This window comes from Macaca fascicularis, chromosome Y (genome assembly GCF_037993035.2).
Source record: "Macaca fascicularis isolate 582-1 chromosome Y, T2T-MFA8v1.1".
NCBI lineage: Eukaryota > Metazoa > Chordata > Mammalia > Primates > Cercopithecidae > Macaca > Macaca fascicularis.
In genome coordinates, this window is record NC_132903.1 from 4279873 (window position 1) to 4304138 (window position 24266).

Below are 24266 nucleotides of genomic sequence, written 5' to 3' on the forward strand. Positions count from 1 at the left end.
GTCTTTGCTACTAAACACACTATTATCTTCAGCTAATTACAGCCAAACTTACGCAAATAAATTCCAACATGCCATCAAGTCCTGATAGCTCTTCCGATTCGTCAACTGCATCTCCTGGAAACCACTGTAATCATTACAATGATGGTCCCAATCTAGAGGTGGAAAATTGTTTGCCTGGGGTGGTGAGTAATTCTCTATGCAAAATATGAAGAAATGTGTAGAACAGTTCTTTTTCTGAGGAGCTTCTTAGGTTTACAGAGATTCATAAATGGGTCAAAATGTCAATGGTATAGTCAACTGTTAACTTCTGAGTGAATTTCTTAGTTGTAGGAATTTATAATAAAATTATGTCGGTAGAATTAATCTGTTATAGCTTATGGTATTATATAGCTCTATAAGGTACTGTATTTTCAGTCTTTTAGGACAGTTTTAAAGAAAAATTGGATATATTATCTTTCTATGACTCTTAGAAATATATCTCATATGTAAAGGAACAACAACTTACACCTTTCTTAGCCTTTCCTTCAGCCTCTTAAAAATTGTGCCTGCAGTTATACCAGTCACTTCAGCATTAGGGAGATTTGAGTCCCTGAAAAAATTGGATTAGGAATTTAATTCCTGAGGGAGTGAGGTGCCTTTTGTATGATCAGCTTCCAAGTACTATGTGAAACTGTAGTTTACAAAACAATAGGAAAACTGTTGCAATGAAATTACTCAAAGTATATTAGAAAGCTTAATATGTAATGTATTAAATTTGCATGATGAATCAATGGATTTTTCAAAGTGAAAATAGTCATTTGGGGTAGTATAAATGGTATATCCAAAAATATGATTGACCAATAGAAACCTTATTTGAAGAGTAGAGAGTAAATTTTCATTAACAAAAACCTTTTTGTGGCACCATTTGCAGGTAAATATTTTATACATTCTGTATTCTAGATAATGTCAATGCATCCCAGATACATCTCTTTCCTTTGGCAAGTTGCAGACTTAGGTAGCAACCTGAATATGCCACTTCTTAGAGATGGAGCAAGAGTACTTATGAAACTTATGCCACCAGGTAAGTAAATGGTCCATCCCCCTACTCTGGAGAAAGAATGCTCATAACTACATGACGGATGAAAAAGAAAATTTTAATAAATTCTGTTTGCAAATCTAATATACCTTGTGGAATAGTGTATAATGTTGATCATGTGTGTTTCATGGTATTACTAATGAAAATATTTTCATGGATGGGGAAATACTTAGAAGCATGTAATTTTTTTTTTTTTTTTTTTTTTTTTTTGAGACAGAGTCTGGCTCTGTCACCCAGGCTGGAGTGCAGTGGCCGGATCTCAGCTCACTGCAAGCTCCGCCTCCCAGGTTTACGCCATTCTCCTGCCTCAGCCTCCCGAGTAGCTGGGACTACAGGCGCCCGCCACCTCGCCCGGCTAGTTTTTTGTATTTTTTAGTAGAGACGGGGTTTCACTGTGTTAGCCGGGATCATCTCTCGATCTCCTGACCTCGTGATCCGCCCGTCTCGGCCTCCCAAAGTGCTGGGATTACAGGCTTGAGCCACCGCGCCCGGCCGAAGCATGTAATTTTTTAGAAAACTAATACTTCAGAAACTCAGGATCTTTAAAGGCTTACAGTGAAGAACAACAGTCTTCTACCTCACCCTTCTGTCAAAAACTAGCCCTCAAGTAACTTCTATTTTTTGTTGTTGGTTTCTTTTAAAATTTTTTTATTTTTAATTTTTTAGGTATCATAGTTGTATGTATTTATTACAGTACATGAGATGTTTTCATATAGGCATGCAATGTATAATAGTCACATCATGGAAAATGTGGTATTCATCCCCTGAAGCATTTATACTTCATGTTACAAACAATCAATTATATTCTTTTAGTTATTTTAAAGTATACAATTAAATTATTATTGTCTATAGTCACCCTGTTGTGCTGTCAAATACTAGGTCTTTTTTTTTCTTTTTTATTATACTTTTAAGTTCTAGGGTACATGTGCACAATGTGCAGGTTTGTTAATATGTATACATGTGCCAAGTTGGTGTGCTGCACCCATTAACTCATCATTTACATTAAGTGTATCTCCTAATGCTATCTCTCCCCGCTTCCCCCATCCCACAATAGGACCCGGTGTGTGATATTCCCCTTCCTGTGTCCAGGTGTTCTCATTGTTCAGTTACCACCTATGAGTGAGAACATGCGGTGTTTGGTTTTCTGTTCGTGCGGTAGTTTCCTGAGAATGATGGTTTCGAACTGCATCCATATTCCTCAAGGGACATGAACTCATCTTCTTTTATGGCTGCATAGTATTCCATGGTATATGTGTGCCACATTTTCTTCATCCAGTCTGTCACTGATGGACATTTGGGTTGGTTCCAAGTCTTTGCTATTGTGAATAGTGCCAGAGTAAACATACGTGTACACGTATTTTTATAGCAACATGACTTATAATCCTTTGATTATATATCCAGTAATGGGATGGCTGGGTGAAATGGTATTTCTGGTTCTAGATCCTTGAGGAATCGCCACAGTCTTCCACAAGGGTTGAACTAGTTTACAGTGCCAACAACAGTGTAAAAGTGTTCCTATTTCTCCACATCCTCTCCAGCACCTGTTGTTTCCTGACTTTATTATGATCACCATTCTAACTGGTGTGAGATGGTATCTCATTGTGGTTATGATTTGTATTTTTCTGATGGCTAGTGGTGATGAGCGTTTTTTCGTGTGTCTTTTGACTGCATGAATGTCTTCTTTTGAGAAGTGTCTGTTCATACCCTTTGCCCACTTTTGATGGAGTTGTGTGTTTTTTTCTTGTAAATTTGTTTGAGTTCTTTGTAGGTTCTGGATATTAGCCCTTTGTCGATGGGTACATTGCAAAAATTTTCTCCCATTCTGGAGGTTGCCTGTTCACTCTGATGGTGGTTTCTTTTGCTGTGCAGAAGCTCTTTAGTTTAATTAGATCCCATTTCTCAATTTTAGCTTTTGTTGTCATTGCTTTTGGTGTTCTAGACATGAAGTCCTTGCCCATGCCTATGTCCTGAATGGTATTACCTAGGTTTTCTTCTAGGGTTTTTATGGTTTTAGGTCTAACATTTAAGTCTGTAATCCATCTTGAATTAATTTTTGTATTAGGTGTAAGGAAAGGATCCAGTTTCAACTTTCTACTTATGGCTAGCCAGTTTTCCCAGCACCATTTATTAAATAGGGAATACTTTCCTCATTTCTTGTTTTTGTCAGGTTTGTCAAAGATCAGATGGTTGTAGATGTGTGGTATTATTTCTGAGGGTTCTGTTCTGTTCCATTGGTCTATATCTCTGTTTTGGTACCAGTAGTATACTGTTTTGGTTACTGTAGCCTTGCAGTATAGTTGGAAATCAGGTAGCATGATGCTTTCAGCTTTGTTCATTTGGCTTAGGACTTTAAAGTATGAACCATATGAACTTTAAAGTAGTTTTTTCCAATTCTGTGAAGAAAGTGATTGGTAGCTTGATGGGGATGGCATTGAATCTATAAATTACCTTGGGCAATGTGGCCATTTTCACGATATTGATTCTCCCTATTCATGAGCATGGTATGTTCTTCCATTTGTTTGTGTCCTCTTTTACTGAGCAGTGGTTTGTAGTTCTCTTTGAAGAGGTCCTTCACATCCCTTGTAAGTTGGATTCCTAGGTATTTTATTTTCTTTGAAGCAACTGTGAATGGGAGTTCACTCATGATTTGGCTCTCTGTTTGTCTGTTATTGGTATATAAGAATGCTAGTGACTTTTGCACATTGATTTTGTATCCTGAGACTTTGCTGAAGTTGCTTATCAGCTTAAGGAGATTTTGGGCTGAGACAATGGGGTTTTCTAAATATACAATCATGTCATCTGCAAACAGGGACAATTTGACTTCCTCTTTTCCTAATTGAATACCCTTTATTTCTTTGTCTTACTTGATTGCCCTGACCAGAACTTCCAACACTGTGTTGAATAGGAGTGGTGAGAGAGGGCATCCCTGTCTTGTGCCAGTTTTCAAAGGGAATGCTTCCAGTTTTTGCCCATTCAGTATGATATTGGTTATGGATTTGTCATAAATAGCTCTTACTATTTTGAGATATATTCCATCAGTACCAAATTTATTGAGAGTTTTTATCATGAAGAGCTGTTGAATTTTGTCAATGGCCTTTTCTGCATCTATTAAGATAATCATGTGGTTTTTGTCTTTGGTTCTGTTTATATGCTGGATTATGTTTATTGATTTGCATATGTTGAACCAGCCTGGCATCCCAGGGGTGAAGCCCACTTGATCATGTTAGATAAGCTTTTTGATGTGCTGCTGGATTCATTTTGCCAATATTTTATTGAGGATGTTTGCATCAGTGTTCATCAGGGATATTGGTCTAAAATTCACTTTTTTTGTTGCGTCTTCGCCAGGCTTTTATATCAGGATGATGTTGGCCTCATAAAATGAGTTGGGGAGGATCCCTCTTTTTCTGTTGATTGGAATAATTTCAGAAGGAATGGTACCAGCTTATCCTTGTACCTCTGGTAGAATTCGGCTGTGAATCCGTCGGGTCCTGGACTTTTTTTTGGTTAGGAGGCTATTAATTATTGCCTCAATTTCAGAACCTGTTACTAGTCTGTTCAGAGATTCAACTTCTTCCTGGTTTAGTCTTGGGAGAGTGTATGTGTCCAGGAATTTATCCATTTCTTCTAGGTTTTCTAGTTTATTTGCATAGAGGTGTTTACAGTATTCTCTGATGGTAGTTTGTATTTCCGTGGGGTTGGTGGTGATATCCCCTTTATCATTTTTTATTGCATCGACTTGATTCTTCTCTCTTTTATTAGTCTTGTGGTCTATCAATTTTGTTGATCTTTTAAAAAACCCAGCTCCTGGATTCACCAATTTTTTTTGAAGGATATTCTGTGTCTCTATCTCCTTCAGTTCTGCTCTGACCTAAGTTATTTCTTGCCTTCTGCTAGCTTTTGAATATGTTTGCTCTTGTTTCTCTAGTTCTTTTAATTGTAATGTTAGTGTGTCAATTTTAGATCTTTCCTGCTTTCTCTTGTGGGCATTTAGTGCTATAAATTTCCCTTTACACACTGCTTTAAATGTGTCCCAGAGATTCTGGTATGTTGTATCTTTGTTCTCATTGGTTTCAAAGAACATCTTTATTTCTGCCTTCATTTTGTTATGTACCCAGTGGTCATTCATGAGCAGGTTGTTCAGTTTCCATAAAGTTGTGCGGTTTTGATTGAGTTTCTTAGTCCTGAGTTCTAGTTTGATTGCACTGTGGTCTGAGAGACAGTTTGTTATAATTTCTGTCCTTTTACATTTGCTGAGGAGTGCTTTACTTCCAATTATGTGGTCAATTTTGGAATAAGTGCGATGTGGTGCTGAGAAGAATGTGTATTCTGTAGATTTGGGGTGGAGAGTTCTGTAGATGTCTATTAGGTCTGCCTGGTGCAAAGTTGAGTTCAATTCCTGGATATCCTTTTTAACTTTCTGTCTCATTGATCTGTCTAATGTTGACAGTGGAGTGTTAAGTTCTCCCATTATTATTGTGTGAGAGTTTAAGTGTCTTTGTAAGTCTCCAAGGACTTGTTTTGTGAATCTGGGTGCTCCTGTATTGGGTGCATATATATTTAGGAAAGTTAGCTCTTCTTGTTGAATTGATCCCTTTACCATTATGTAATGGCCTTGTCTGTCTCTTTTGATCTTTGTTGATTTAAAGTCTGTTTTATCAGAGACTGGGATTGCAACCCCTGCCTTTTTATTCCCCCTTTTGCTTGATAGATCTTCCTCTATCCCTTTATTTTTAGCCTGTGTATGCCTGTGCACATGAAATGGGTCTCCTGGATACAGCAAATTGATGGGTCTTGACTCTTTATCCAATTTGCCTGTCTGTGTCTTTTAATTGGAGCATTTAGCCCATTTACATTTAAGGTTAATGTTGTTATGTGTGAATTTGATCCTGTCATTATGATGTTAGCTGGTTATTTTGCTCATTAGTTGATGCAGTTTCTTCCTAGCATCGATAGTCTTTAAATTTTGGCATGTTTTTGCAGTGGCTGGTACCGGTTGTTCTTTCCATGTTTAGTGCTTCCCTCAGGAGCTCTTGTAGGGCAGGCCTGGTGGTGACAAAATATCTCAGCATTTGCTTGTATGTAAAGGACTGTATTTCTCCTTCATTTATGAAACTTAGTTTGGCTAGATATGAATTTCTGAGTTGCAAATCCTTTCCTTAAGAATGTTGAATATTGGCCCCCAATCTCTTCTGGCTTGTAGAGTTTCTGCCGAGAGATCCACTGTTAGTCTGATGGGCTTCCCTTTGTGGTTAACCCAACCTTTCTCTCTGGCTGCCCTTAACATTTTTTTTCCTTCATTTCAACTTTGTTGAATCTGATAATTATGTGTCTTGGAGTTGTTTTTCTCGAGGATTATCTTTGTGGTGTCCCATTTCCTGAATTTGAATGTTGTCCTGCCTTGCTAAGTTGGGGAAGTTTTCCTGGATAATCTCCTGCAGTCTGTTTTCCAACTTGGTTCCATTCTCCCTGTCATTTCAAGGTACACCAGTCAGACGTAGATTTGGTCTTTTCACATAGTCCCATATTTCTTGGAGGCTTTATTCATTTCTTTTTACTCTTTCTTCTCTAAACTTCTCTTCTCACTTCATTTCATTCATTTGATCTTCAGTCACTGATACCCTTTCTTCCAGTTGATCGAGTCAGTTACTGAAACTTGTGCGTTTGTCATATGGTTCTCGTGTCATGGTTTTCATCTCTGTCAGGTCGTTCAAGGACTTTTCTGCATTGGTTATTCTAGTTAGCCATTCATCAAATTTTTTTCAAGGTTTTTAGTCTCTTTGCGCTGGCTTCGTAATTCCTTCTTTAGCTCAGAGAAGTTTGATCGTCTGAAGTCTTCTGTCAACTCATCAAAGTCATTCTCTGTCCAGCTTTGTTCCATTGCTGGCGAGGAGCTGTGTTCCTTTGGAGGGGCAGGTGTGCTTTTTATTTTCCAGCTTTTCTGTACTGCCTTTTCCCCAACTTTGTGGTTTTATCTACCTTTGATCTTTGATGATGGTGACGTACTGATGGGGTTTTGGTGTGGATGTCCTTTGTGTTTGTTAGTTTTCCTTCTAACAGTCAGGACCCTCAGCTGCAGGTTTGTTGGAATTTACTCGAGGTCCACTCCAGACCCTGCTTGCCTGGGTATCGGCAGCAGATGCTGCAGAAGAGTCAATATTGCTGAACAGCAAATGTTGCTGTCTGATCATTCCTCTGGAAGCTTTGTCTCATAGGTGCACCCAGCCTGTGAGGTGTGAAGTGTCAGTCTGCCTCTAGTGCGGGATGTCTCCCAGTTAGGCTACATGGGGGTCAGAGACCCACTTGAGCAGACAGTCTGTCCATTCTCAAATCTCAGACTCCATGCTGGGAAAACCACTACTCTCTTCAAAGCTGTCAGATGGACATTTACATCTGCAGAGGTTTCTACTGTCTTTTGTTTGGCTATGCCCTGTCCCCAGAGGTGGAGTCTACAGAGGCAGGCAGGCATCCTTGAGCTACAGTGAGCTCCACCCAGTTTGAGCTTCCCTGCCACTTTGTTTACCTACTCAAGCCTCAGCAATGGTGGGTGCCCCTCACCTAGCCTCGCTGCCGCCTTGAGGTTAGATCTCAAACTGCTGTGCTAGCAATGAGCGAGGCTCCATTGGCATGAGACCCTCCGAGCCAGGTGCGGGATATGATCTCCTGGTGTGCCATTTGCTAAGACCCTTGGTAAAGTGCAGTGTTAGGGTGGGAGTGACCTGATTTTCCAGGTGCTGTGTGTCATGGTTTCCCTTGGCTCGGAAGGGCAATTCCCTTCCCCCTTGCGCTTCCTGGGTGAGGCAGTGCCTTGCCCTGCTTCGGCTCTCACTCCTTGGGCTGCACACACTTTCCTGCACCCACTATCCAACACTCTCCAGTGAGATGAACCTGGTACCTCAGTTGGAAATGCAGAAATCACGCATCTTCTGTGTCGCTCATGCTGGGAGTTGGAGGCCGGTGCTGTTCCTCTTCAGCCATCTTGGCATGGATCACTAGGTCTTACAAGGTTTAACTTTCATTTCTGGATATAACGGTTTATTTCTAAGCACTATGCCCTTGCTATTTTTGTGTGTCAGGTTTTCGATATTAAATATTGACTTGTGAAAATGTATGTCTTACACATTACCATATCCTTCCTCTCTAGTCATGTCACAGTTTTTGTTTAAATCTATCTGCATTGTTCACATTTTTAAGACAATTTGAAAATACTACAGTCTCCTAAGTTACTCACACCTCATTATACTAGATTTTAATATTGCCCTTATCATTTGCTTGGTTTTCTTGGTGTTAATTACTGTATTTTCTCATATTCCTTCCAGTAACTTCCTAAAACAATTGTTCATGTGGTCAAATGTGTTATATCGTGTTGTCTTGGAGCATTTCATCTTCCTGCTCCCTTGTGCTTTGTTCTCTTTGACACAGCTGTCATTCTAGAACTTACGTATACAGCTTTTCCTTTGGTGATCTTTTGTTCTCCTTGGTCTTACATCTTTCTTGAGTCAGTCTTCATTTTGCTGAAGCACACCCTCCTAAAAATTGATACATGGAAGTTAAGATTTTTTTGTTAAGACATTGCTTTTTGGGACAGCTAAACTCCCACATGCAATAGTTTATTATTTGGTTTTGTTTTTTTCTATTTTTTTACTTGGAGTAGGTTGAACATAGAGTTGAAAGTAGAACGTCGGCAGTTTCATAGCAATATTGGTTGCTGGGACGTCTGAGCCTGTTGTGTCTTAACTTTCTCTCTAGAAGCTTTGTTTTTAACTCTTTAGTTCTGAAATCTAATGATGAAGTGCCTTGGAATGGTAGTTTTATTTTGATTTTTTTGTTTATTGTGTGTACCAAGTAATCAACAGATCTGGTTAGTTGAAAGAGTAGTTTCTTTAGCTGTGAGAAATTGCTATTTTTGTATAAATAGCATCTGATTTTAACTTACTGTCATTAAATGGCCTGTATTTCTTGGCCTACAAATGCACCAGTTTTTCAGCTCCAAGACTAAATTGGCCATTTACCGATCACTGATTGTTTTAGTGTAAAATGTTACGTAGAAGATAAAATATGGGCTCTCTTAACATGTAAATAAAATCTACCATATGTGTATGTCTATATATGTGCCTTGGAGATACTGTGGTTTCCATTACCAGATCACCACAATAAAGTGTACCTCTAAATAAATCAAGTCGAAGAAGTTTCTTTGTTTCCTTGTGCGCATAAAAGTTATTTTACACTGTACTGTAGTCTGTAAAATACTTTTTGTTAAAAAATACTGACAATCATGTGAGCCTTCATCGAATTGTAACTTTTTGCCAGTGAAGGGTCTTGCTTCAACATCAACTGCTGTTAACTGATCAGGGTGATGGTTACTGAAGCTGGGGACATCCGTGGTGATTTCTTAAAAGGAGACAACAGTGAACTTTTCTGCTATTGACTGTCCTTTCTGGATAGATTTCCCTGTAGCTTGGGATAGTATTTGATAGCATCTGACCCCAAGTAAAACTTATTTCAAAACTTGAGTCAATCCTCTCAAACTCTGCTCCTGCTTTATCAGCTAAGCTTATGTATTGTAATATTCTAAATCCTTTGTTGTCATCTCAACAGTATTCATAACAATATCTTTTCCAGGAGTAGATTTCATCTCGAGAAACCACTTTGTTTGCTCAGCTGTATGAAGCAAGTTCATCTCTGTTAAAGTTTTATTGTGAGATTGCAGCAATTCAGTCACATTTTCAGGCTTCACTTCTAATTCTAGTTATCTTGCTATTCCACTTGTGTCTGTAGTTCCTTCCCCCGCAGATGTCTCAAAGTCATTCAACTTGTTCCAAACTCCCGGTAATGTTGTTATATTGACCTCTTCCCATGAATCGTGAATGTTCTTAGTGGCATCTAGAAGGGAAATTCCTTTCCAGAAGGCTTTCAATGTACTTTGCCCAGATTCAACAGGGAATCACTATCTATGGCAGCTATAGTCATACAAAATGTAATCCTTTTTTTTTTTTTTTTTGAGACTGTTTTACTGTGTCACCCAGGATGGATTGCAGTGGTACCCTCTTGGCTCACTGCAACCTCCACCTTTCAGGTTCAAGCGATTGTCCCGCCTTAGCCTCCCAAGTGGCTGGGATTACAGGTGAGTGCCACCACGTGCAGCTTATTTATTGTATCATTAGTAGGAATGGGGTTTCACTGTTTTGACCAGGCTGGGTCTTAAGTTCCTGGCCTCAAGTGATCTGCCTGCCTTGGCCTACCAAAGCTCTGGGATTATGAGTGTAAGCTACCATACCAAGCTATTCTTAAGTGATAAAGTGAAACTCACAATTACTTCATGGGCTGCATAATGGACATTGTGTCGGCAAGCAATGAAAACACTATTCATTTTCTTGTACATCTCCTTCAGAGCTCCTGGGTAGCCAGATGCATTGTCAATCAGCAGTAATACTTTGAAAAAAATCTTTTTTTCTGCATGGTAGATCTCAACAGTGGGCTTATACTATTCAATAGGCCATCCTGTAAACAGATGTGCTGTCATCCCGGCTTTGTTATTTTGCTTGTAGGCCAGAGATGAAGGAGATTTTGCATAATTCTTAAGGACTCTAGGATTTTTGGGAATGGTAAATAAATAATTGGCTTCAAATTAAATTCATCTGTGACATTAGCCCCTAACAACAGAATTAGCCTGTTTTATAAAGCCTGGAAGCCAGGCATTAACCTCTCCTCTATAGCTAAGAAAGGTCTGGATGGAGTCCTCTTCTACTACAAGGCTGTTTTATTTGTACTGAAAATCCATTTACTCTAGACACCGTCGTCAATTATCTTGGCTCCCTATTCTAGGTAACTTGCTATAGCTTCAGCGTCAGCACTTGGTGCTTCAACTTGTACTTTTATGTTTTAGAGATTGCTTCCTCCCTTAAACCTCATGAACTAACCTCTGCTAGTTTTAAGCTTTTCTTCTGCAGCATTCTTTTCTCTCAGCCTTTATAGAATTGGGGAAAGTAAGAGCTTCACTTTGGTTTAGGCTTTGGCTTAATGGAAGGCGTGGCTGTTATTGATCTATCCAGACAGCTAAAGCTTTCTTCTTTTCAATAAGGCTGTTTCACTTTCTAATCTTTCCTGTGTGTAGTGGAGCAACACTTCATTTTTTTCAAGAACTTTTCCTTTGCATTCACAACCCGGCTAACTGGTGTAAGAGATCCGTTCCAGCTTTTGGCTTGCCTTTCTTACTAAGCTTAATCACTAGTTTTTGATTTAAAGTGAGAGATGTGTGATTCTTCCTTTCACCAGAACACTTAGAACATTGTAGGGTTATTAATGGCCTAATTTAAGCATTATTGTATATCAGTTTAGGGGAACCCAAGGAAGAGAGATGGGGAAAGACCAGTCAGTGGAGCAGTCAGAGTGCACACAGCATTCATTAAGTTTGCTGTGATATACTGGTGCAGTATATTGTGCCTCGAAACAATTACAATAGGAACATCAAAGACTGCTGGTTACAGATCACTTAACAGATATGATAATAATGAAAAACTTTGAAATCCTCTGAGAATTACCAAAATGTGACGCAAGACACAAAATGACCACATACTATGGAAAACATAGTGCTGATAGACTTGCTGGACACAGGATTACCATAAGCCTTCAATTTGTATAAAACACAGTATCTGCAAAGCATAGTGAAGCAGAGCATAATAAAGCTAGGCTTGTCTGTCTATCTATCTATCTATCTATCTATCTATCTATCTATCTATCTATCTATCTATCTATCTATGAATGAGATCACATCAGTACCTCCAATTTTAGTCCAGTTCCACAGGCTTCTTTTTGTTTCTTTTCTCTTTCCTTATATGAAAGTTTTGTCTCCAGGAGTGAGGAACCTGGCTGAGTATTATTCTTTAATATATTTACTTGATTAATCCTATAGTTACCAATTATTTATCTTCTCTACCAACCTTTTCCTTGCCTGGATAACCTCCTCTTCACTTAGCTCAGGCTTCAGCCTCAAATGCCCGGCTGCCATTCAACATGCAATTTAAGCAGAGTACTACTAGAAATAAGAGCAACTGACTATGCATAATTTGGATGGCCCAGGTAGATACCTCAGTGTGATTATCTCCTGTTTTGGAAAATATTAAGTATGCACAAAATGAAAAGAGAAATTGTTGGCTTAACAGCATTGAGATAAAGCATATTCTCAATGAAAGAATATTCTGAAACAGAGTGACTGCCATATAGGTGGAACATAAAAAGCATTAGCAGCTGAGAGCATTGCAAGGATGGGAATAGGTGTTCCCTTTTAATTTCCTAAAGTAGAGCTGAAAGCTTTTACATATGTAGCACTCAAGCTAATGGCTTTCTATCTGAAAATTATACTTCTACTCTCTGACTCTTCTTGCTGAGGAGGCCTTCCCATCTGCCAAGCTTAGCTTACACATTATACTAACATTATGATCCTCTTTGCCAATTGGATTGGATATGAGCTAATTGGTGTTACAGAAATGTGTTGTTATACAACAAGCAAGCTTATTTCTCCAGTGCAATTACTGAGTTTTGCTTGGTTTTTTCTTTTCTGCATGGTTGCCCCGATCCACTGAAACTTTTTTTTCTTCTATTAAAATATAACCAACTTTTGACATTGTAATAGTGTCAAAGTCATCATGAATAATACAGAGTGTTTCCATATACCCTTCCAGATTCTGCACCTGTTAAAACATTGTCACACCTGCTGTTCATTCTTTCTCCATATAATTAATTCTTCTAACATTTGGAGAAGAAGTTACAGATAACCTACGTCTTTTTACCTAACTGTCTCAGTGTGTTTCCTTAGAACAAGAACATTCTCATATATAACCACAGAAGAATTTATCAGTATCAGGAATTATAACACCTTTGATGACATTGACATTATTGAAAAAGACCAGTTTTGTACAATATTCCTCAAACTGGGCTTGCATGCCTTCTGACTATTATCATTAGCAGGCAATTCACTTTTTAAAAGAAATTATGGAAAAGTTACTGTACAGTTTATCATCTTAACCATTTTAAATTGTATAGTTCATTAGTAATAAGTGTTTTCACGTTGTTATGCAACCAATCTCCAGAATTTTTTTCTTTTCACAAAGCTGAAACTTGGTATGCACTAAAAACAACTCTTCTATTTCTTCCTGCTGCTCTGCCCTCACAGTCATCATTCTACTTTCTCTTTCTGAGTTTTAATACTCTACATAGCTCATGTAAGTGAAATAATACAGTATTTTTCTTTTTGTGACTAGCTTATTTCACGCAGTAATGTCCTCAGAGTTCATCATGTTTTAGCATGTGGCAGAATTGTTTTGTTTTTAAGGCTGAATAATATAGCATGGTTTGTGTATACTAGATTTTGTTGATCCACTCATCTGTTGATAGACAGTTAGGTTGTTTTCAGCTTTGAACTACTATGAACAATACTTCTTTGAATATTTGTGTACAAGTTTTGTTGGGGACTTATGTTTGTATTCTCTGGGTTGTGTATCTGGGACTCAAATGGCTGGATGACAGTAACTCTATGTTTCACTTATTGGAAACTACTGAGTTTTTCCAAAGTGACTGTACTGCTTTATGATCCTCCCAGTAAGGTCGGAGTGTTACAGTTTCTCCGCATCTTCACCAATACTACTTAAAAATTTTTTTTTTTCAAATATGATTATCCATTCTACTCGTGTTAAAGTGATATGTTAATATGGTTTTGTTTGCATTTCTTTGATGACTAATGATGCTGAGCAGTTTTTCATTTGCTTCCTAACCATTTGTCTATTTTTGAAGAAATGTCTGTTAACATCCTTTGCTCATTTTTAATTGATTATTTGTCATTTTATTATTCAGTTATATGTGGTCAATGCTTGTATTCTCTTTCCATTGTTTGGTTTTTTTTTTTTCCTTTCTGTCTCCAGTGGATGAAGGAGGATATATTGACTTGAAGTCTCTGGATAGGAAACCCTTCCCTTCATATTTTGTGTTGGCAGTTAAGGAGTCCTGATTGATCATTAATCAGTCCGTCCAGTTCTAGTTATAAATTATAATATTTGATCTCAGCTTAATTGAGATTTGTGGATATGATTTTTATTTATGTAAAATAATACTCTTCGGCAAATGTGAAACAATAATAGCACATGAGTTACGTTTTATTTTAGTCTGTGTCTTTTTTTCCTTTGCAGATAGAACAGCTGTAGAAAAATTACAAGCTGTTTGTTTGGACCATGCAAAAGTTGGAGAAGGCAAACGTAGTCCACCTCTTGACTCTCTTTTCTTTGGTCCTTCTGCCTCCCAAGTTCTATACCTAACAGAGGTTGGTTTTTGCCTTTGCAAAAATATAATTTTTATATTATATGGTAATGTCAAGAACACTGATAAGACTGTAAAGAAAGTTTCTAAAATAGTCAAGAATTTCTTAGCAATGATCAGAGGAGAAATAGACGTTACTAAGTTATTTTTTAAAATCCCTTTTAATATAGTCTCCTTTTTTTTTTATTCCAGGTAGTTTATGCCTTGTTAATGCCTGCTGGTGCGCCTCTAACTGATGGGTCCTCTGACTTTCAAGTTCACTTCTTGAAAAGTGGTGGCTTACCCCTTGTACTGAGTATGCTAATAAGAAATAACTTCTTGCCAAATACAGATACGGAAACTCGAAGGGGTGTTTATTTAAATGCTCTTAAAATAGCCAAAATGTTGTTAACTGCCATTGGCTATGGCCGTGTTCGAGCTGTAGCGGAAGCTTGTCAGCCAGTTGTAGATGGTACAGACCCCGTAACACCGGTAATAAATGTTAAGAAACTTTTAAAAATATTTAGTCCTTAATATTTAATAAATATAAACTCTGTGTCTTTTAAGTAGATGATGGAAATAATTAAAAAAATAGCATGTTATCTTAGGAGTTTTTTCTATTAAGTTGTATTTGTTTTCAAAATGTAAAGATTGACTACTGACTATGCTACTTTGAGTGAACTCCCCAGTCTCTTTAAATCCTTTTTTACTTTCAGTTGTTTAATGTAAACGTCACCTGAATCTTTTGTTAAATCATACCAGAAAGATACATAAAGACAGTTAATTATAAAGGAGAGTATATAATTGCCATGCAGCAAACCTCTCTTGCCACCACGACTATAAATCTCTTTCTGCTTTGCTGTTAGACTTGAGCAGCATCATCAGCAGTTCTCAAGAAGTGCTTAGATTGGATGCAGAAGATGAATTCAATTCTAACTAACGTTGAGTTTACTTATGTTATAAAGGATGGTTTTACTAATTTGTGTACTAATAACACAGATTATTATGTTTAGGTATGTGTGAGGTGTTAATCAGGGAAATTTGGATAGTGACTGGATTGTCTGTATATTCTAGATTGATCAAGTTTATTTTGGGTATGAGTCATGCTGTCATAATTGACCTAAAATAAAATGTCTGAGATTTGCTTCAAAATAATTCCGGGGTAGTATAATTCTGTGTTTATTTCTTGGGGAGTTGGTGAAGCAGTTTAAACTTTTGTTAATAGTTATTCAAGCTAGATAATGGGTATTTGAGGATTTATTATATTTTCTCTGCTTTTATATATTTTTTGAAATGTTTCATCCAAAAGAAGAAAGTAGTCTTGTGCATGTCAATTTAGGTAATAATTTACAGAGCTCTGTCTCCATCCTGAGTAAGTTTTACTGCTTTCTATGTCGTGGGCTTCATGCATATTTACATAAAAAGAGGTAGAGTTCTTATCATGGTCCTTGTTGTGGGAGTTCACTGAAGTACAAACGATATTTTTGGTATCTTTTTACACATTTCTTTCTGTGTGCATGTTTAAGAAGTGTGCTACCAGAGGACACAGATATATATTAATCTCTAATCATATCCTAGTAAGGAGCTTAAGGAAAATTAGTCTTTAAAATATGTTTAATATACCACTGTCTGTAATACATACAAGAGGGTTACATTTTAAGAAATTGGAAAATGCAAAGAAAATTCTTAGGGGGTTCTCTCATAGATTTAAAAACTTTTTATACTATTAAGTAAGATTTACTTTTTGCACATTCCACGCTTATTATTCCTTAATTACCATAATTACTTTCCATGGAGAAGCTTCCAATAGAGAATATTTGGTTCTGCCAGTATTAGAGTAAACACTGTTATTTTTTCACTTTGGAGCATTCCTAATCCTTTTTGGAGAGTTATTGTATCAACAGTAATGGTAACAAGACAATTTCAGTGTAAGAACAAGTAACACAAGACCTTGCTGACATGAAAAACTCTAGTTAGATTAGCAAAATTCAATTTGCAGTTTTAAAGCATTGTGTAACTTTTTATTCAACAAGTAATTGATATTATGTATCTACTTAATATCTACTATAAACCAGCTATTGCTACAGATGCAATGTAGACCTCACCTGACATAATTTCTATCTGCATGCAGATTAATTTATTGGATAATGATGATCAAAATATATCAAGCTCTTGTATGCCAGTCACTGTGCTTTATCTCCATTAATCACAAAGATAACTATATTTGTTGAGCCTTGGCTATTACTTTCTGTTTTGTAAGTGAAAAGTGAGACCTGGAGCCATGAAGTAGCTTGGTCCAAGATGATAACCGTCATCTGAGAATTTGTTTTTTTTTTTTTTGAGATGGAGTCTCTTTTTTTTTTTTTTTTTGAGATGGAGTCTTGTTCCGTCACCAGCCTGGAGTGCAGTGATTCCATCTTGGTGCACTGCAAGCTCCGCCTTTCGGGTTCAAGTGAATCTGCTACCTCAGCCTCCCAAGTAGCTGGGACTACAGGCGCGTGCCACCAAACCTAGCTAATTTTTGTATTTTTACTAGAGACAGGGGTTTCACCATGTTGGGCAGGCTGGTCTCAAACTCCTGACCTCAGGTGATTCACCCGCCTCGGCCTCGCAAAGTGCTGGGATTACAGGCGTGAGCCACCATGTCCAGCCAGCTGAGGTTTTTAATTCAGTGAAGCTGCTGACTTGGCAACTATATTTTTACCAACTTTGCAATACTAGTGTTTTTGTGTGTGAAATTTTATGTAGTATCACTTGGCAAATCATTTGTGAAAAATTTATTTTAAAATGAAAATAATATAAGTAACAGATAAATTTTAAAATTCATTGGTTGAAGTTGGAAACAGTGGCTGAAAGTATTTGATCTATTTGGTCTTAACATTTTGCCCGCCTGACAATTGCAGTAATACCTCCCCTAGACTCTTGAAATTCTTAAAATATCTGTTTTAATATGATGTTTTTAAACTTTTTTTAAACTTTGGGCCAGTTGCAGTGTGTCATGCCTGTAATCCCAGCACTTTGGGAGGCCTAGAGGGGAAGATCATGTGAGGTCAGGAGTCCGAGACCAGCCTGGTCAGCATGGGGAAACGCTGTTTTCTCCTAAAAATGCAAAAATTAGCCGAGTGTGGTGATGTGTGTATGTAATCCCAGCTACTCGGGAGGCATAGGCAGGAGAATCGCTCGAACCCAGGAGGGAGAGGTTGTAGTGAGTCGAGATTTCATGACTGTACTCCATCCTGGGCGACAGATTGAGACTCTTTCTCAAATTAAAAAAAATAATAAAATAAAACTTTACTGTGCAAATAACAGCTGTAGAGAGGATGGTAGGTTAAGCTGTGAGAAACTTTTAGCCTGCTGTGAAATGAGCATTAGAATGCAGGTGGCATAATCAGCCTTGGGCAAAATAAGGAGCATCCTAAAGACTAAGTTTGTAGATTTTAAAGGACAGTTTACTGGTATCCCCATAGGCCTGTATTATGGTAGGCCTAGTCACCTGTGGCAAAAAGGGGGACCAGGAGAAGTTTCTACCCAGAGACACGTTGTATCATTTTTCTCCTGCAAATGAGCCCAAGTGCAGAAATAATAATAGAGTTCATCTCAAATTGGAGTTTCCAGGGTGTCACTATGTGTGTAGTTTATTTCACTTTGAGTAATGTTCAGTATTCAAGGTATGGTAATTCCACATTTTGTTAACATTTGTCTATTGATGGACATCTGGATTATTTCTAGTTTTGGCTAATGGGAGTAAAACTGTCAGGAAACTCATCAACATATCATAGAGCTTCTGTGGATATATGCTTTTATATCTCTTGGGTAAACACCTCCGCACCTCTGTTACTTTGAAGGACAGCTCCATAATGTTGGCAATGTGAAATAATTTTTATGCAAACCCCCATAAACTGTACAGGGGATAAGTGAAGGAATAACATCCTGAAGAAGTGATGATGGATGAGGAGTAAAAAATTTTTTAATGTAAAAATTTTAGGGATTATGGTATATAGTTTTTTCATTTGATGTAAAATGATTCACGTTTTTCAGATTAACCAAGCTACTCATGATCAAGCAGTGGTGCTACAAAGTGCTCTTCAGAGCATTCCTAATCCCTCATCCGAGTGCATACTTAGAAATAAGTCAGTACTTCTTGCTCAGCAAATATCAGATGAGGTTAGTATGAAATTTTGACAGTTCTGGGATCCTGAATGATCTCTTCTTAACACATAAATAAATTAAGCTGTGAGAATTTGAGGCTAAATATTGTAGACCCAAAACACTTCAGTCTGTATCTCTATTTATTTATTTAAAATTTCATAAGGTTATGTTTGACCTGATAGCTGCTAATATTAATATTACAGCTTCAGAAATTTTGAAATTTTTAAATAAGCTTTTTGTGTTTTAATTTACATTGCACAAACTAGATCAAGTAAGTTTTGGTATATGTTTAAACTGCTCACACAAGCAAGGAATAGGATGTTTACATTGGCTCCAGAAGTTTTCTTGTGATGTTTATTCTCTTAAATTTTACATAAATGGAATCATATACATTGTACCCCTTTGGGTCTGGGTTGTATCTATCAGCAAAATTGTGAAAGTCGTCCATGTTGTTATATATTTGTGTAGCTTATTTCACTTTGGGTAATAGTTTATGTATGGTTACTCCACATGTTGCTAATTCATTCATGTGTTTTTGGACATTTGGATTATTCACAACAGTCTAGTTTTGACTTCTGTGAATAAAATTTTTAGGAAGCTCATCAAGTCATAGTGCTTCTGTGGACATATGTTTTTGTATCTCTTGGATAACCACCTCTGCATAGCTAAGTAATTTGACTGTTTTTATTTTTAAAATTTTATGAAAAATAGGATAAAGCCATATGAGGCTTGAACCTGAAGCACACTTTGTGGATATTGCCATATCTTCCCTTCATATGGGAAGTCATATTTTTTGACTTCATGTTAAGATATTAAAAATGAGACTAAGGGAACTTTTGTCTTTAAAGGCAGGTCTGATGATGTTTACTTTTACTGCCATTTCCACTTCGTTCACAAAGAGAGATGTTTTGTTTTCCTGATTATTCACTTTAACGTTCTGTCAGCACTTTTAATTATTTCTTTCTTTTCTGCAGGCTTCAAGATATATGCCTGATATTTGTGTAATTAGAGCTATACAGAAAATTATCTGGGCATCAGCATGTGGGGCATTAGGACTAGCATTTAGCCCAAATGAAGAAATAACTAAAATTTATGAAATGGTAAGAATTGTTACAGAAATCGATTTTAAGAAAATGTTGCTTGATTGTACATGTGATTAAATTTTCATCATTTCTGTCACCTTATAGACCAAGTCGCTTGTATCTAATAGTTTAAAATTAATTTCTACTTATAAATAGAATATGTAGTTTTATTTTGAAAATAAAATAGGAGCCTGCCATGAGGCAGCTTTCTTTTCCTTCTTTTTAAAAAGACTTCTCATTGACTCAAATATAGTTATACCATAGTGAATCCACCTCTCCCCATTTTCTTCCATTCTTCATTCTTCATGAGTTTGTCCTGTGTAAATTTTTGGTTAATTGTCTCTTTGGGAATTATGGCATTTAAATTTTACTTGGCATCAGGCACAGTGGCTCACGCTTGTTAATCCCAGCACGATAGGAGGCTGAGGTGAGCAGATTGCCTGACGTCAGGAGTTCGAGACCAGCCTGGTCAACGTGGTGAAACCCCATCTCTCCAGCGGGTGAGGGGTGGGGGAAGGGGGGAAGGGAAATGGGGGAAATCAGCTGCACGTAGTGGCACAGACCTGTAATCCCAGCTATGTGGGCAGCTGAGGCATGAGAATTGCTTGAACCCAGGAGGCAGAGGGTTGCAGTGAGTGGAGATCATGCCTCTGCACTCAAGCCTGGGCAACAGAGCAAGACTCTGTCTCAATCAATCAATCAATTTTACTTGGTTCTTTTAGAACACTCAAAAGCAGGAAGAATGTCTACCATTTAGGTATTATCACCAGCCTTCTGGTACATTAAGCAAGCTATTTATAGAAATAAGACTGTGTTTGGCTCTTTGACATCTATGATATTTACCAACCCCTATAGAACCCTGATGGTCTCCGTTAAAATACACATTAGTGGGTTTAAATATATGTTAGTGTAGTTAAAAGGAGAAAGTGAGTCATGGTATTATACAACTTCCCTTTTTGGAATAGTTGGATGGTTATTCTGTTCCAGATATATAAGTCTTAGTTACATTTTGATGGATAGTGGCAGATTAAAAATTATTAGCTACCTAGTTGGTTATGTTTCAGGTTGCAGAAGTCTTCCATGGGCTTCCTGAACATTTGTGTTATGATTGATTTTTGAATGAAATGACTTGTAGGTAGACTGTACGGTAGAACTAGTCAAAGACCCAAACCACAGTGCCAAAGTGATTCTGTAGTAGCAGTTATGATTGAAGCAGATCACTCACATCCAGAAGAACATAAAAAGTGAGGAGTACCTATCATCGAATGTGCTTCTTAAATCCCACTTGGAGTATATCCCAAAGAGCTTCTGTAGCGACAAGTGAAGAGTCTGAGGCTGCATGGTCTTTACTGAGTAGGCAATTGTAAATGGTAACTAGAGAGTTTGTGAATTTCTTCTTGAATATGTCTCTAGGTAACTTGCTCCTGATTCTAATTTTCCAGACCACCAATGGAAGCAATGAGCTGGAAGTGGAAGATGAACAAGTTTGCGGTGAAGCACTGGAAGTGATGACCTTATGTTTTGCTTTACTTCCAACAGCATTGGATGCGCTTAGTAAAGAAAAAGCCTGGCAGACCTTCATCATTGACTTACTATTGCACTGTCCAAGCAAGTATGTGATTTTTATATTTAATTTGAAGGAAAGCTTACCTTACCATTTCAAGCAGAAATGAATGACTTCTAAAGAAAATTTTTTTCCAGAAGTGAAGGAAGGAACGCTTTTACTTGCCCATGTAACACCTTGAAGTGTAGAAGAGTTTTTTAAAAAACATGTTCCACTTCACCTAAACTTTTGTCTCTCCAAGATGCCAGCACTGATTTTTTTTTTCTTTGGCCTTTCTTATTGTAGTAAAACATGTAATTATGTACATAACACAAAATTAGCCACTTTAACCTCTTTTATAAGTTAGTTTTGTTTATTGGCATTAATTGCACAATATTGTGCAGTTATGACTGGCATATGTTGAATGATTGCAATATCTCAAAAATATTTTATCACCCTCAAAATATTTTTTCACCGTCTAACAAATTCTTTTAATCAATGACTCCCATTTTCACTACCCTCCAATCTATAGTAACTTAAAATATTTATTCAGTTTCTATGCATTTACTATTTTAGGTACCTCATATAAGTGGAATCACACAAATTTGTGCCTTTGTATCTAGCTTGTTAGCTTAGCATAATGTTTTAAAGATTCATCTATGTTGTAGCATGGTCAGAACTTGATTCATTTTCAGGGGATACTCTCTTGTATGTGTATACTAGATGTTTTTATACATTGGTCTGTTGATGGACACCTGGATTATTTCTACCTTTTAGCTGTTGAGTACTATTATTGTGAATATTACTATGAGCACAGATCTCTGAGTTCCTGTTGTCAGAGCTGTTGAGTCTATTTCTAGAAATGGATATGCTGGGTCATAGGGTAAGTTGTGTTTAACTTTTTGAAGATCTGCTGAACTTTTTTAACATTGGCTTCAGCACTTTACACTCCCAACATCACTTTACACAGGCTTAAGTTTCTCCACATCCTCTCCCACACTATTTTCACTTTTGTTAATGGCCATCCTAATGTATATAAGATGGAACCTCATTGTGGTTTATATTTACATTTTCCTCATGACTTGACTAATGTAGTGATATTGAGCATCGGCTCTTGTGATATTACTGTTCACTTGTATATCTGCTTTAGAGAAATGTGTATTCCAGTTTTTATACCATTATTGAATTTCATTATTTTTTGTAGTGAGTTTCTGTATATATTCTGGATATTAATTCCTTACCAGATTTAGAGACATTTTCTCCTATTCTCCAGAATTTATTTCCACTCTGTTGTTAATGTTCTTTCATTCACAGAAGTTTTAAATTTTAATGAAGTTTAATTTGTGTCTTTTTTGGTTGCCTGTATTTCTGTCATCCTCAAGATAGAAATCATTGGCAAATTCAGAGCAAAAGCTATTTTCTCCTACATTGTTTTCTAAGAATTTTATATTTTTATAGTTCTTAATTTTAGGTCTTTCATCCCATTGGAGTTGATTTTTGTGAATAATTGAAGCCAAGTGTCCAACTCCATTCTTTCGAATGTGGATATCCAGCTTTCCCATCATTGTGAATAGAGTGGTATTGGCACCTTGCTGAAGATACAAGGGATTGTTTCTAGGCTCTAAAATTACATTCCTTTCGTCTATATGCCTGTCCTTAGGCCAGTGCCACACTCCTGATTACTTTAGCTTTATAGTACGTCGGAATGTAAGTCCTTCAACTTTGTTGGGGTTTTTCTTTTGTTCATTTGTGTTTTGGTTTTCCATAGGTTTTTATTTGTTTTTGAGGTTATTTAGACCTTTCTAGGTTCTATAGAAATCCATATAAATTTTAAGTCGGAGATGGTATTGAATCTCTCTCAAAAGAGTGATTGCCGGCTGGGCGCGGTGGCTCAAGCCTGTAATCCCAGCACTTTGGGAGGCCAAGACGGGCGGATCACGAGGTCAGGAGATTGAGACCATCCTGGCTAACACCGTGAAACCCCATCTCTACTAAAAAATACAAAAAACTAGCCGGGTGAGGTGGTAGACGCCTGTAGTCCCAGCTACTTGGGAGGCTGAGGCAGGAGAATGGCCTAAACCCGGGAGGTGGAGCTTGCAGTGAGCTGAGATCGCGCCACCGTACTCCAGCCTGGGTGACAGAGTGAGACTCCGTCTCAAAAAAAAAAAAAAAAAAAGTGATTGCCACTTAACAGTATTAAGTCTTCCAAGTCATGAACATGGGATATGTCTTTTCATTTACTTAGGTTCTGTTTATTTCTTCAACACTCTTATTTCTTTTCTGCTAAATTATTTCTAAGTACTGTAGTGCTAACTTGCTCTTTTTACTGCTCTTGTGGATGGAATTATTTTCTTAATTTTCTTTTGGGATATTCATTGCTAGTATATCGAAATACAACTAATTACTTTGTATTAATTTTATTCAACCTGCAATTTTGTTAAATTTCTTTATGGATTAGAGGTTTTTTTACAGTAAGATCATGTCACTTGCAGATAACATAGTTTTACTTCTGTCTTTCTTTTTTGGACCAGTTTTATATCTTCCCTTTTTTGCCTAACTACTCTATTGCCTTGATTAGTAGTAGTAAGAGCAATCATACTTATCTTGTTCCTGATTTAGGAAAAACTGTTAGTCTTTCACCATTTAGTGATGTTGTTATTCCTGATCCAGACCCCTAGAGAGGGTTCCTGGATTTGGGTCAAGTCCACAGAGTAAAGTGAGAGCAAGTTCATAGAGAAGTAAGGAACCAAAAGCATGGCTACTCCATAGGCAGAGCAGCCCTGAGAGTTGCTAGTTGGTTATGTTTATGGTGATTTCTTGATTACATGCAAAACAAGGTTTATTTATGCTAAACAGGTGGATTATTCATGGATTTTCTGGAAAAGGGGTGGGAATCTGCTACTCCCCACTCCCAACCCACCTGAGGGTTTCTCCCTTTTTTGAACCGTATAGGATAAAGTCTGGATGGTGCCCATGGTATTTGTAAAGTGATATGGTGCTGGTGGGAGTGTCTTTTAGCAAGCTAGTGCTTTATAATTAGTGTATGATGAGCCAGCTTCTTTACTGCATCCTGTTTTATCAGCAGGGTCTTTGTGACCTGCATTTTTGTGTGGACTTCCTGTGGGAGTCACTG

The 24266-nt window shown here is 37.3% G+C and overlaps 1 protein-coding gene across 36 annotated transcripts in view; it reads left to right on the plus strand.

Annotated features, from left to right (window-relative positions):
* USP9Y (ubiquitin specific peptidase 9 Y-linked) overlaps positions 1-24266 on the plus strand; it is a 211552-nt gene that overhangs the window by 123632 nt on the left and 63654 nt on the right. For all 36 annotated transcript variants that reach the window (XM_074030450.1, XM_074030458.1, XM_074030467.1 and 33 more), the window contains 7 exons: positions 33-182; positions 940-1060; positions 14254-14384; positions 14573-14851; positions 18398-18523; positions 19483-19608; positions 21033-21202. In XM_074030450.1, the coding sequence (XP_073886551.1) occupies positions 33-182; positions 940-1060; positions 14254-14384; positions 14573-14851; positions 18398-18523; positions 19483-19608; positions 21033-21202 (1103 nt within the window). The remainder of the gene's footprint in view (positions 1-32; positions 183-939; positions 1061-14253; positions 14385-14572; positions 14852-18397; positions 18524-19482; positions 19609-21032; positions 21203-24266) is intronic.